At 47.8% G+C, this 14136-nt stretch overlaps 1 protein-coding gene across 1 annotated transcript in view; it reads right to left on the bottom strand.

The window, feature by feature from the left end:
- Positions 1–1640: 1640 nt before the first annotated feature.
- efnb3b (ephrin-B3b) overlaps positions 1641–14136 on the bottom strand; it is a 61587-nt gene continuing 49091 nt past the window's right edge. Inside the window, exons 3-5 of the mRNA XM_003966823.3 lie at positions 11534–11626; positions 8675–8737; positions 1641–5429 (exon numbers count right to left, since the gene is read on the bottom strand). Of these exons, the coding sequence (XP_003966872.2) occupies positions 4996–5429; positions 8675–8737; positions 11534–11626 (590 nt within the window). The 3' untranslated portion in view covers positions 1641–4995. The remainder of the gene's footprint in view (positions 5430–8674; positions 8738–11533; positions 11627–14136) is intronic.

Genomic DNA, 14136 nt, shown 5'->3' with positions numbered 1-14136 from the left:
AAACAGTTGATTACTAAGTGTGTTCCCTGGAATATTATACAGATTTTACAAATATGTAAACTGTACTCCAGGTATGAGGTAAAGTGAGAAATTAACACAAGGAAAATGATACTTTACTGCTATATATCAGAAAAAACACTGAGGATAAATCTCAAGCATTTTAGCTTTGAGCTGCAAGAATTTACCAGAAAGGGAATGAAAAAAATACCAAGTCTTGTAGAGTTCTGGAGATAAAGATGGGCAGGTTTGACCACTTAAATAGAAATCAAACAGCTATTGATACAATTCCGGTCATGGAAGCACATCTGTCACCTCTGGATTGGCTTCCAAAAGTTCGCCAGTAGGTTTTTAGGTTTTTTTTTGCGCATGGTCACAGTTAGTGGCGGGTTGTCATGGCGGAGGCAGTGACAAACGTCAGCGAGCATCAGTGCACATGGGTGCACTTGTTTGTGCAGTAGGAGGTCAGTGAATGTGTGTGTTTGCACGGCAACTCATGCGCCGCAGATCAAAAGGGTAAAAAGCAGTGCCTGGTCATCTGAGCGAGGGCCACCCTGGTTGGAGGCAGACACGCATGCACAAGCGCGTGTAATGGAAGTAAGCGAAAGGTGCTAACAGTTACAAAAGAAATTGGAGCGATGGGGGGGAATCAAATGGGCTCCCTCGTGTGTGTGTGTTGCCGAGCAACCCTTGTGATGAAGCTGGGGTTGATCACGTGCTGGTGACATCAGGTAGCGTGTGTGTCGAGAGCATTACCAACAAAGGCTGTGGAAGAATCCCTGCTGTGATGACCCTAAACCCGGGATAAGCACAGGAACTTTTGTTAAAGGGGTCTCGCACACACAAACACACAACCTTGCACTTCTATCCTTGTGAGGACTTTTGTAGACACTATGCATTATCCAGGTCCTAATCCTAACCCTTACCAAAACCCAATTCTAACCTTTAAACCTTGTCTTAACCCTTAATCAGTGCTTTAATGTTGTGAAGACCAGCCAAAATAACCTCAATTCAAACAAATGACCTTTGACCCTCAAACAGTAATGAATCACACTGGACCCCAAAAAAGTGGTGCTTAAACATTTTTATTTTTTTATTCAACCTTTTTTTTTCCAAACCAGGAATGTACTAGTTTTTCCTCTCTTTAGAGGTGTGTTGGGGGGGAGGGGAAAAGGCTAAGGAGGGGGAGGGTCAGGGGTGATGAGTAGACAAGGCAGAGGAGGAGGAGGAGGAGGAGGAGGAGGAGGAGGAGGAGGAGGAGGAGAGGACACACACAAAAAAATCCTTCTCACACCGAGGCGTCCCAAATACAAAGTCTCAACGCAGAAACGCATGACAGCCATCTTGCCTGGCTCGGCGGCCTCCACCCGCTGTCTATTGGCACAAGGAAACGCACACTCACATGTACACACACATACACACTTACACCAACAGAGTGGTGAGGGAGCTCGGTGATGGCTGCTCGGTTCCTTTGCCCTGGTCCGTACAAACTTTTTCTTTTCAACAACAACTGTGTCGGCAGGTTTCTACAAAAGCACGTTTTTGAGTCGACTAGTCAAACACAAACAGTGAGAGCCAAAGACACAACTTTGAAATAACATTGACATGAAAATCAACCATAGGTATTTTCCTCTTTTTTTTTCTTTTTTTTTTCTTCAAAATGAACCTTCAGTCCGAGTGATATTCGACATTCGGCAGAAAAATCGAAGGAGGGTGAGAGTAGGACCTAGCTTTGCTAAAAACAGGGCAGTGGCCGCTTCTGAAGTCCGAGAAGGTGAGTCGTCCCCCCCTCAAGGTGGCGGCCATTGTTGAGCGGAACGCTCTGAGGAGTTCCAGAATTCGTCGAAGAGAAAGAAACAGACAATTCTTTTGGCTTGGAGGGTATTTCAGGTATTCTGAGCATGTTTAAATAGACACAGACTTTAACATCGTACATAAAAAACAAGAGTTGGTAGATGTACAAAAAGAAGTCGAGGTGATTCCCCCCCTCATTTGATCTTTGAAAATCTTCAGTACTCGAAACAGTCCAAACTCCTTCAGCATATAAAAATGGACATCGTCGGCGTAGAGTGAAGAAAGTCATATTGAACAAACGCGACACTTCATGAAAACGGCAATGTATGATGTTAGATACCGATACGAAAACACAGCTGAGATGCTTTAAGGTCCAGATTTTAACACTTGCTTCACACAAAAAAACATGGCTACATCACTGGAGGCCTGGCGTGTTTGGAAAAAGAAAACTTCCCAATGCTACCCACATTACATAGAAGCCATAATACATGTTTGAGCAACACAAAACACTGGTTTAAAAGTATGCACATGTGAACGTACCACACCTCTGAACACAGCCTTGTCTTATTACGCTCTATGCTGAGGTGCGGGGGCACTAGCGTGTTTGTGTTAGCTTTGGAGCTAAAGGAGAAAACACAACACACGGGCGCTCCGTTTGTCCCTCGTGTCCGTCAGGTTCGCCGCGAGCACAGAAACACAGTCACATGAAAGCGATCCTCAAAGCCGAGATGCGAAAATGTCGGAGAGCAAGCGAGGCCGGGCGTGTGTGTGTGTGTTGGTAATTATTCGTGACAGAGATTAAAAGGTGTGAAATAGCTGTTTAGAGGTGTGGCCATGCGCGTGTGTATCAGAAGCCCTTTTTTACAGCAATCTCGCAGCACCACCACCAGAAGAAACGCCCTACTGTACACTGTGTCATGGTGGTGTAACACTCCGAAAGGTGTCACAAGTTTAAGGAAAAGAACGACCACTTGTGTGTTTTTTGTGTTAAAACACGTAGTGAGCAGTGCTTCCTTGACAAAGAATTACTTTTGTACCTGCTGAAATTGACTCGATTCCACTTATTTTTAGAATTGACTGCCTCTTTTATATTGCAAATACTGCTAATAAGCATCATAGCTCGACAATCACCCTTACATTTCACATTTAAGCCTCTACAGCATCTTAAGGCGGACTGAATCTAAACGGGGCTAACCCGCGGTACCTGTGTAGCTAGCTGTGATCTGCGTGCACACTAATGAGCCTGTGTGATGGTTTCAAACGCAAGTCTTTGCAAAAAACGAGCAAAAGTGAAAGGTGCCGTCTTCTGTAATATATGAGTGAGTCACAGTAGGTGTGTGTGTATGTGTGTGTGTGTGTGAGATGAGAACTCCTCTTTCTCTGCTTGAAGTTCGACTGTTCCCAAATCCATTTTTATTGGCTGTTCGTCCATCACCTCTGTTCCAAAGGCTCAGGCCTCCTGTTCAAAGAGAAAGTTTCTCTCCTTTGTCAGCCCCTCTTTCATGTGCTCTCTCCATTCTGGAGATCCTTCATCTCTCGCTCCTGCCGCTCCCATCCTCCCCTCCCTCTCAGCTCCTTTTTCTTTAGTGTGCAATTCCTTCACAGTCTTTTCTTTCCCAGCCTCCCCTCCCTCCCGCATTCAGATGCCGCTTTATTCCTCCTCCCCAGACAGCGCTCTCTCCTTTTCTTCTTCTTTCCCTCCATCTCGTCCACTCTTTCCCCAGCTTCCCCGCCGTCACCCACTTCCCCCCCTCACTTGTTTTCACTTCTGCATTTGAAAATAAAAGCATTTGGATAAAACAAAACCAAAAAAAAAAAACTTTCGTAGATGGTTCTACGTCAACACTTCCATAAACAAGGTCTAAGCTTCAAAACTACGGCATAGTACAAGGACCTATAAAAATATACACAGCGTTCAGAGACCCTAGAGGGGTGAAAGGGGGGAAGAGAGGGGAAGGGAAGGAAGGGATGAATGAGGGAAGGAAGAGAGGAAGAGAGACACAACCTCTGCTCGCCAAAAAAAACAGAAAAAAAGAGGGATTAAATTAATATACAACTTAAAGGGAACAATAAACAAGGTCATTCTAAGTTGTGAAAAAATAAAACAGCAGATAAAAAAAATGTCTAGCAACAGAAGTGTAGTTTAACAGAGTTGGTAAAAACAATAAAATAGAAAAAAGAAAAGAAACATCTAGAAATTATTCACTGGATATTCATATATATAATCTATAAGTGTTGATAGCGATAGAAAATCTCACTTTTTTTTTTCCATAGTCGCTCACTATTTTGTGTTTTGGTATTTAAGACAAGTCTAAAGAATGCACGCACGCACGCACACACACACTCATATGCACACTTGCTGTACTGAAGCTCACTAACTGCACGCACGTCTAATGTGGAGCAGGAGCGGCGTAGTTCTAATCCGAGTCGAACGCGCACTCGTGTGGTTGCACACCCAAGCACGCACGCACGCACGCGCGCACACGTCACATTATTAAAATATACAAGATTCTGAGCATCACCGATTAGTCAGACCTCCTCAGGCCTCGGCCCGCTCACGCGACCGCCCGCGTGGGCTCACTGATTGGGTGAGTCCGGGCCCCCGTAGGGGTTTTTCCCCCCAAGAGAAACAAACACGGACAAGCTAGGATCCTACTGCTGAGTTAGTAGCGCGGGCCGGTCTCTGGTTGGCTGATGGTGATCTGAGGGGGCGGGGCGGTGAGCTGGGCAGGTAAGGGCCTCTGGGAATCAGAGTTTTTAGCACTACGTGGGTTCAAGGGTAGATTTGTTTTCAGTCATTCTTCTTTCTCTCTTTTTGCTGAGCATCTCAAATCCCAGCGCCAGGTTTTTACTGGCAACATGTGTGGCCACACACACAAACTGGCAACGCAGGGAGGATTCTTCATTCAGCGCTTGCAACTCTTGAGTTTACGAGTAGGGAACTCAGAGGCCGTTGCCCGTTTACGAGGGCCTTGTACGATCACACATGCCCTGAATTTACACTTAGTGACCCAATCGGATTGGGGAAGAGACGGGGGTGGCTGAGCTACAAACACGAGTGTGGCTTGGCACGTGGGGCAACAGTGACGGGTTTCCATGAGACGATACTGGTCAGGGTGGGAGCTGGGAGGGAGAGCTTTGCTGCGGGGGTGGGTGGGTGGGTGGTGGGTTTAGAAGGCGGATGTGTCCCGACAACTGGCCGTCTCATACTTTGTAGTAGATGTTTGCTGGGCTCTGGGGCGGCATCTCCTGCACGATGTAGACTGGGTGACCGTAATCTCCGCTCACCTTCTCGTAGTGCGGGCAGTATGCAGAGTCCGACGTCCTCAGTGGGATGATGATGTCACTGGGCTCGGAGCCATTGTTGTTGGAACTGGAAATGCCCCCGCCCCCGCCCCGCTTGGGGCTGGTGAGGGACGACAGAGACAGCGGTGGGTGGTGGGTGTCCGAGTGCTTGGCATGCCGCCGCCTGTAGCACACGACGCAGATCACGGCGGTCACTAGGAGGAGGAAGGCGGAGCCTCCTGCCGCACCGGCGATGAGAGCAATGTTAGAAGGCTGAAGGGGCCCGTTTTCACCTCCCTCTTCTCCCCCATAGCTGTTGGGTCCTCGAGAGTGGGTGGAGTTGCCCGAACCACCTAAAACAAATGAAGGAATAGGAAGTTACCCAGGTGTTGTAGTTTCGGGTTTTATATGTTTTGTTTTCTTGAGCGCTTTGTCCTTTTCAGGGTCACGGGAAGGGCGCACATATGGGTGAAGGCAGGGTACGATCCTGGGTGAGGAGGTTTGGGACCTGGCTCAAGGATACCTCGGCAGTGATCTGAACGTGTTCTGGCACCTACTACCAGAACATCTACCATGTTTTGGCCCCAGTGGGGCTTGAACCTAGAACCCTCCACTTATCGGCCCAGTTCCTTAACAATATTGACAACTAAAATACCTGAAGGGGATCTTAATGGAGCAGTAACACAGCTTACTCTCAGAATCTAAACTTTTAAACCAACAATTAAACAATTAACATCCCAAATGTACCTCTGTGATCTGAGTAACGGCGCCGCCCGCTAAAGGCTACAGAGGTTCGACTCAGCGAAATGCGGAAGCGGCCTTTCCTGCCCCCGGATGCTTTAAGGACTCGTTGGACAGTACAGAGCAATGACTGCGCTCTGCGTGAGTGACAGCGCTGTGTTTCATGTGCTCTCGTGATAGCCTGGAGGAGCCGAGGAGTATCAAGGTGAAACAGTCTATTTCCTGAGCTCGGCGAGTACATTTACTCAACACGGCAGTTGGCCACGTGAAACGGGTGTGTTCTGCTTGCCTCCGACCCTGTCGGCCTGCCTGGTGCCCCTCCTGATGGTCTTTTCCCCCATCTGTCTGCTTCCTAACCCGTCTGCCCATCAAATGAGTACGTGATGACTTGAAACCTAAGCTCCCCGCTGCCTCGGAGCTCGCCTCTCTCTCTGCGGGAGGCTCAGGTCAGGACTCAGCAGGTGGAATATAGTCTGAATGTGTGTGCCTGTTTACAAAGTGGTGGTGGGGGGTGGCAGGTCCCAGATCTGCCACCGGGATCGTGTGAAGATCTGTGGCTAACTAGTTAAGGCCCGTAATGTTAGCCCCCGCTTTATAGAGCCTTTGGATTGGTCTATCATTATTCCTCGCACACAGCTCTTTCTTTTACCCTCATGTGGGTCTCTCCTGTGTCCTTTCTGCTTCCTCGCCCCTCCCTCGCTCTGTGGTTCTCTCCATCTTTGGGTTATTATAGCCTTAATGACATACATTAGTCTGGACCCAGTGCCTAGCAACACACTTGTGAGCGAATGCGTGGTGAAAAATAGACATGTAGGTGGATGTGTTTCACCCCTACTCAGTCGTACTGGACCCTCTGGGAGCAAAGTGCTGAAACCAGTTGTTGCTCTCACGAACCCTCCCTGATTCTCCATCCCGGCTGCCTTTCGCCGCCTCCCCTCATTACGATCCTCCCTCACGTCTGCCCCTCTGCCTTTGCTGATTCTTTGCCCTCCTTCCTCCCTTGTGTGTTTCTCACCACCTTGCAGGCCCTGTGGCTCACTCTTTGCCTTTTATATCATTAGCGAATTTCACTTCGGAGAGCGACTTCCAACAGGTCAACAAAGGGGAGGGTGTGGGGGGAGTGGACTGGTCAAGGTGATCACTGCAGGTCACTGGTGTTTGGAATTTTTTAGAAAAGTTAGATAAAATATTAGATATAGAATAAAATAATCATTAGCGCACTGCAGAAATATGCTTCAATCCATTCCTTTATTTACTTATAAAATTACCCATAATGCTAATAATTTTGGTGCTTCTAAAAATCAACTTAACCTTAACTTATAGGAATCTTTACTGTCCCTACTATGCTACTGGCGCCATAGCAAGCATCACTGGGAAATAATGTCTGAATCTGACTTTGTTTTCGTAACTTTTTGATCCTTTTATGGGCAATAAAAAACAACAAAAAACCTTACTGATGTATTTCAAAATGATACTATTTTTGTAATAAAAATATTGTATGGGCTTATATTTGGATTTCTGTTCAATATATGTCATAAAACATATTCAAAAGTGGTCAAAAATGTTTTATCTTAAGGGTGCACTCACTAAACATTGCTACTTTATTTTGAGTTAAGAGCAAATATTCAATCATCCCAAATTTTAGAGGCTATAATTATGAGAAAAAATGAAAAAGCCTGACTCATAATTCCTTTGTGCTTCAGTCCAGAGAGAGAGGCGCTCTCTTCACATCGCAGTAATGTATTTGTTCGCATCCCAGGAGGAGATCGGGCTCGACAAACAAATATAATGAGCCCATTTTGAATAACCAACGCCGTTACCAGACGGGATGATTTCATGTTTATTCACATGAGGATAAGAGATTCTGGCAAAACTGGCAAATTAGCGGCGAGTATATGCTAATGCGTCCCTGTGAGGTGTGAAATCCCTCATTACAAGTGTGATGTATATCACAGTGTCCAGCATTGTCCAGATAAATACAATAAAGGCCAACATTGTTTCCAATTCTCACCTAGATGAGATATGGACGGGTGATGGGACCACGTGTGAATATGGCAATTCACACATCTGTACACAGTTATTCACCAAAAAGGAGGAAAGCAAAGGAGCTAAGCTGAATTTTGCATTTCCCATTGGGTTTTAACATCTTGTGAGGTGGGGGGGTGGGGTGTCTTCGTTGGTGACATTTACTTGTTGCAGACAGCCACCTAGCCTTCCTTGGTGGCCCCCAGAACTTAGCTCATTTTAGCGCGGGGTTTTAGCATAGTAGGAGTTGAATGCCTCTCTCCGTTTCCCTTTTCTATCCCCCCTCTCCACTTCCAGTTCAATTATTCTTCCCTTTCACCTCTTCCTGAGCCTCCTTCTCCCCACTCTGCTCCATCACTCCCGGACGTCTCCTTTCTTTTCTGTCCTCATCCTTCTCTAATTCTCATTTCTTCCTCTCTAGCCATCGACGGGCCTCCCAAATCCAGGCCATCCGAACTAATGACAATAATAATTCTCTCAAATGTCGCCGCCAGTCTGGCCCTCCTCTCCTGCTGCCCTCTGTCTCACTCTCTGACTTTTTCTTCCTCCCTCTCTTTCCCTCATGCTTCTCCCAGGGTAGCTATTAGCCATGCGTTCCCTGCCTACAGCACCTAGCTTGGAGGGAAAGAGCTAGAGAGAGAGAGAGAGAGCGAAACAGAGATGGAATTAAATAGAGAGATCCACAGATGTCACCACTGCACATTCTCCATCTGTTGCCTCCTCCTTCGCTTTCCCTGCTGCTTCCTTTTCATCCTTGAGTCCTTGCTTATTCCCTCCATACATTCCACACATGGACCTACCGGGGATTATCTCCATTTGGTCTGCTGCTTACCTGGGTTTCTGTTAGTGGTGCGTCCCGCTGGCGGATCCTTCTTCGGTGGCAGCCCATATGGGCCTGCGAAAGAAAAAAAAAAGGGTGGAATATGAACAGAATGACTGGAAACAGCCTCGGAGCTGGAACCGATAATTTGCGAAAAAAAGGGCCGGTAGAGACAGAAATCAAGACAGAAGGGCTTTAATAAAAGGCTTTCCTCCCAGTTACAAGAGATCACATATTGATTGGGTCTCCGTTTTCCCATTCGACGGAGCGGGAAAACTGAAGAGAGGCTGTTTGATGCTAAGTGAATTTACATGAGAGGAGCGGCTCATAATCCGCAGTCGCTAAATCAGGCCATCTGTCGAACAAGACCCCAGTAATGGTGGTGGCGGCATTAAAGCGCGTTTACACATGCAAGCACGTTCACAGCCTTTGGTAGAGCTGCTCTGGTCACATATGAAGGACAATTCACAAAGCAAAACTAGTTTTACTGTCTCTGCTACTGTCAAAAGACTGCAGGAGAACATACTCGTGAAGAAAACCTTGATTTTAAACCGTATTTCCACAGGTAGCTTTGTCAGTTTTGTTCCCCCACCAGATATTTGACAAGAGTGACTTTTCAATCACTAAATATGTCTTTAGTGGATGTAAGAATAGATCTTTGCTAGGCTCATTTTTGCCGGACTTGGACGATAAAGTGTGTGATGGGTCACTGCGGCAGAAGGCGAGAGGAAAATGGATGGGAAACAACAAACACACACTGCAACATGCTGGCGAATGTGTGTGTAGCTATCAACCTATACACACTGACATTTAGACAAATGCGTGGCTATTGGCTGGAAGCTCCCTCCTGGTAGTCAACTAAACAGAAGTTGGGGGCGGTGCTGTCTGGATCGATAGGAAGTTTAGAGTGTGTGTGCGCGCGTGTGTGTGTGCGTGGGAGACAGAGTGCGATCAAGATAGATATAGAATAAAATGAGAGTGGACAGGTGAGTGTGTGTGCGTATGGACGGACGTGCAACTGTGAACTCGTGTGTACGCTCCCTCGGAGTGGCGCAGAGCGCCATATCTCATCAGAGATCGCCATGAAGCGGCACGGTGCTTATTTAGACGACAAACAACACGGACGTGACCTTTCAGCCGCAGAGCAGATAAGACAGAAAGACAGAGGGGAAGAGTGAAAATAGGGGAGGTGTGGTGGGGGACTGGGGGAGGGAGAGTTGGCTCGCATGCACAATGAAAGGGAAGTGATGAGGATGGGGAAAAGGGGAATTTGAAAAGGAAGTGAGCAATGTGGCGGTGGGGGGGGGAGAAATATGTGAATGAAAGAAAATGAGGAAGGAGGAAAAGAAAGGCGAGATGGATCTGAGAGACTGGTGCAGGGGGCACAAGGGGATTTGACCGCACGCGTGAGGGAGGGAGGAGTGTTTCCATCACCTTGTGGCGAAAAACCCAGTGGGGCAAAAACAAGCGCGTGGTGTTATTTTATTGTGCGAGCTGACTGTGCTGATGCGAGGCACCGATAGGGCCACTGTGATGCTCTGGCCACCGATACACACATCTGATAATGCAACATAGAAATGGGGGGGGTCAAGTGAAGGACAGGTGCCTATTATGTGCAGGAATGTGCAGGTCAGGGAAAGTGCTGAAATGGCCCCCTTTTCCCTGCCTTTTCTCCTGAAAGGCCTGCATGTGAGGGTCATTACCTGGGACAATTTTTCCAAACAAATTAGACGTGCGTGCACACACGAGTCATTAAAAATCACCGGCTGGAGGCTTTAACGCTGAATGGGCTCATTCTCTTATCGGGCGCTCGCTGGCGGGTCTGCCACGCAGGAAGATGTGTGTGTTCCACGAGCCGGTTTGGGTGCTGGCGCCTAGCGCAATCGCGTCCGCGCACATGCGATCCGATGGCCGCTTCTGTAATGTGCACGCCGCCGGGTTATGTCACCCTGAATACTGGACCGCAGGAAATGAACTGCTCACCAAAACAAAAGAAGTTGATTAAGGGTGCGCTCGCTCAGGCCACTTGTTCTGTGCTATGCCAGAACCAGCGCAGGTTTGTGCATGTGTGAACAACCTTATCGGGCTGGAGCACACCCCTTCCTACCGCGCCGTGCCATGGAAGCTAACCGCGCTTAAGCACAAGAAGGTCACACTAGCCAAACAATTTGGAATTTAGGGGAAAAACATACTTGGGTACAGTTGCATGCTAACGGACCCGGTAACGAAGCTACACGCTGCTGCCACCCTTCGTTTCTACTGTGTGTGCGTGTTGCTCATATGAATCAACAAAACATGCACGGCGATGTTGGAGCGTAGGGGGAAATGTAGGTATTTATCTGATTCCTCATAATCAGATTACTGCTGTCTGAATAATCTGATTACTCCAGAGGTCAGATTTTGATAGTTACTTCACTATTCCCATTGATTGAAATAAAAATAATAAACAACACTACTGGGGACATCAATATTATAGCCGTTACCGTGACACTTGTAAGATAATCCGATTATCTGCTTATCTCCTTGTGATTCAACACGAACACCTCTGCTACGCCACAGCAGCAGAGTGAGGGGCGCACCCGTCGGGCTCATTAAAGCTGACCCATCCAACACTTCTTTACCCGTTTCAGCCACTAAACTAGACCCAACGTGTGTAAAGAAGCAAAGAAGTTTTCACACTGTACGACGTGACGGATGGTTGGAAGAGGCTCCGTGTCTCGTGTGGCACCCTGACAAATGTACCGTACCGGTGAGAGGTGATGTGAGATGGCGGGGGAGGGGAGCCGATGTGCGCCAGCGTGTGATGCATGAATGGCTGCATGAGAAAGAGCCCATACGGGAGTGGGGATATTAACACATCAGAAGACTTACTTTGCCCGACTTTCAGCACCACCTTCATGCCTTGGGTGGCGCACACCCCGCCTCTCATGCTATCCAGGCCTTGGCGGGTCCCATCCGATGTAGCTGCAAAAAGACATTTAAATAGTTAGTAATGTCAAACATGCCGAAATCTATTAAACCCACAGAAATTCATTCTTCATCTACAGATGACCCTGACAAAAGCTGCTGTTCTTTCGGTCTGCCGTTCCGAGGAGTCAGCCAGTGACATTTGCCACGGCAGCAATTTAAAAAGTCCAACGAGAAGCTCTGAAATGTCAAGCTAAGAGGCATGCAGAGCTTTTAATACGACATTACTGTGCTGTCTGCTGGAGTTCCTCGACGCCGCCGCCACACCCAAGCCACATACCATTGCACCCCTTCCCTTTTGATGCGCTATATTAATGAGGGAAAATTAAAAAAAAGAGGTAAGACCCCACAACCTGATGTTAAAAGAGAAGCCCACTAGTGCTGCCAGAAAACGGTCAAAAACCAAATAGTTCCAGGAGCCAAACCTCTATAAAGAGCCAAAGTAAGGACCCAAAATAAGGTCAACTCCTGATATTTGGTGACATCATCACCAATATTCTAGCCATCAAATCTGACTGAACAACATTAAACAAGCCAGCCAAACAGGCGCCTTCAATTGAAGCTAGAAAAGGAGGCCAAAGGAGGTCAAGCAGTGCTGACAGGGTTAGCAGGCATGAGGGTGGGTGAGCGTGAATCCCTGCAACACTCCGGCGCTTCTTCTTACATAAAGCCTGTCAGCGGATGCATTAAAGATCGGTGGTCTGCAGGTCGCACAGGTGGATGGAGGCGGAGGAGGAGGTGGAACACGCAGAGAACCAGAATGAGCGGGAGAACCTGCTGAGATTATTTTGTCGGATTTTTCCCTTCTCTCCGTTTGAATTTCCACTCCTAAACGGGCGGCGTGCGTGGATTGCAAAGGCCCTCGAGGTAAAGTCGGGATTTGCCATCCTAAAACAGCATTGGCCGTGAAAAAAAGGGGCGGTGGGGGACCCCAGCTGCAATAAAAAAATGTTCTCATCACTCCCACTCGCTCTTCTGAACAGGTTCTTAGAAGCTGTGATTTGAAAACTAGCTTTAAAGTTGAGGGAAAGCTTGCAAAAACAGAGGGAAAAACATGAAAATACTTCCTCAGGTCCATCCCAACATGCCTCCCAACTCTCCTCACCCCTCCCTGCCATCGCCCCGGGCAAACCCTCACCTTCTCTCCTTAAAAGAAACATAAAAAAATTATTTTCCCCGCTGCCGCTTGGCTTCAGGCTACAGATTAGCCCGTCTGCGGCCGAGCAGAAAGAGAGGGAAGAGGGAGAGAAAGAGGGGTGTGAAAACCAGGCAGCCTCGCTCCCAACACTTCCCGTCTCTCTTTCGCCGAGTGTGAAAGCAGGAGGAGAGAATCGGAGAAGCGGAGGTCAAGGCGAGCGGCAGCACGGGCGGGGAAGGCGGCACACAGTGACAGATGAAGGATATATAAAGAAGCTTTAGATAAAGTGTGAAGTTTGCAGGTTCCTCGGCAGTTTTCCACCCTCTGCCGATGCATTTCCATCATGCTCGGAGGCCTGAGCAATGATATCCAGAGGATATAAATTCAATCTTTGGGTCAGCTCATCGGATTATACATGCAACACATCAACCATCCGCGCTGGCTTCCAATTCCAGACAAATATTGCAGAGCAAAACAGAAGGAAACCAATCAGCCTTATTTTCTTCATCCGCCTGAACAAATAGATCCCAGTCAGATAGTCTGTCTAAACATAACCTAACTGCCACATAACCACCATCAACATCAACCTCAAAAACTGGGTTTGTGCTCCGACCTTCTGTCCCATCCGGGGACACGTTTCAGGCCGCGGGGTGAACAGAGAGTATAGCGTCCTCCGATTAGGGTGCAGGCAGAGGATAAATACCCTCAAATGGTCCGAGGACTTCTGAGAGTAATAATTCTTGACACATGGAGGAGGACAGGAAGGCACCGGGAGATGAGGGGAGAGGAAGAGGAAGACGAGCAAGGACGGGAAGGAGGAGGTGGAGGCCCGTCCGGCGAAGTGAGACAGGCAGACTGATTGCCTGCGACAAGCTGCTGGGTGATATGATGGCGACGGGAGATTATGGGAGATGACCTGAGGCACACGGGGGGGGGGGGGGGAACAGCAGGCGTGGAGACGGGGAGGAAAATGGAGGGGGAAAAAGTTTGAGCCAAGTGAGGAAGGAGTTTAAGTGACATGATATATGGCAGCAAGGTAAAAGACTCTAATGTCTCCATTAGGGGAAAAAGTACTGGAGTAATGGATACAAAGAACAAGCGTGTGGAGAGAAAGATGGCCTGAGAGACGGGGAGACAAATGGAACCAGGAGAGCTCTCATAAATGGAATCTGGCTCTTATTTAACATCACAATCAACAGAATGCAGATACCAAAATGGCGGCTATTGTATAGCATCTTATTATGTTCCATTGCATAGTAACTCCCAGAGTTGGTCTCCACCCTGACTTAGAACCAAAGAACAAACAATCGGAGACGTGTGTGACGTCCCGCTGATGGACGATGACGGGGACGCACGGGACGGCAGCGCG

This window comes from Takifugu rubripes, chromosome 8 (assembly GCF_901000725.2).
Source record: "Takifugu rubripes chromosome 8, fTakRub1.2, whole genome shotgun sequence".
NCBI classification, from domain to species: Eukaryota; Metazoa; Chordata; class Actinopteri; order Tetraodontiformes; family Tetraodontidae; genus Takifugu; species Takifugu rubripes.
Note: the sequence above shows the minus strand (reverse complement) of the source record. Positions and strands in the feature narration are given on the sequence as shown.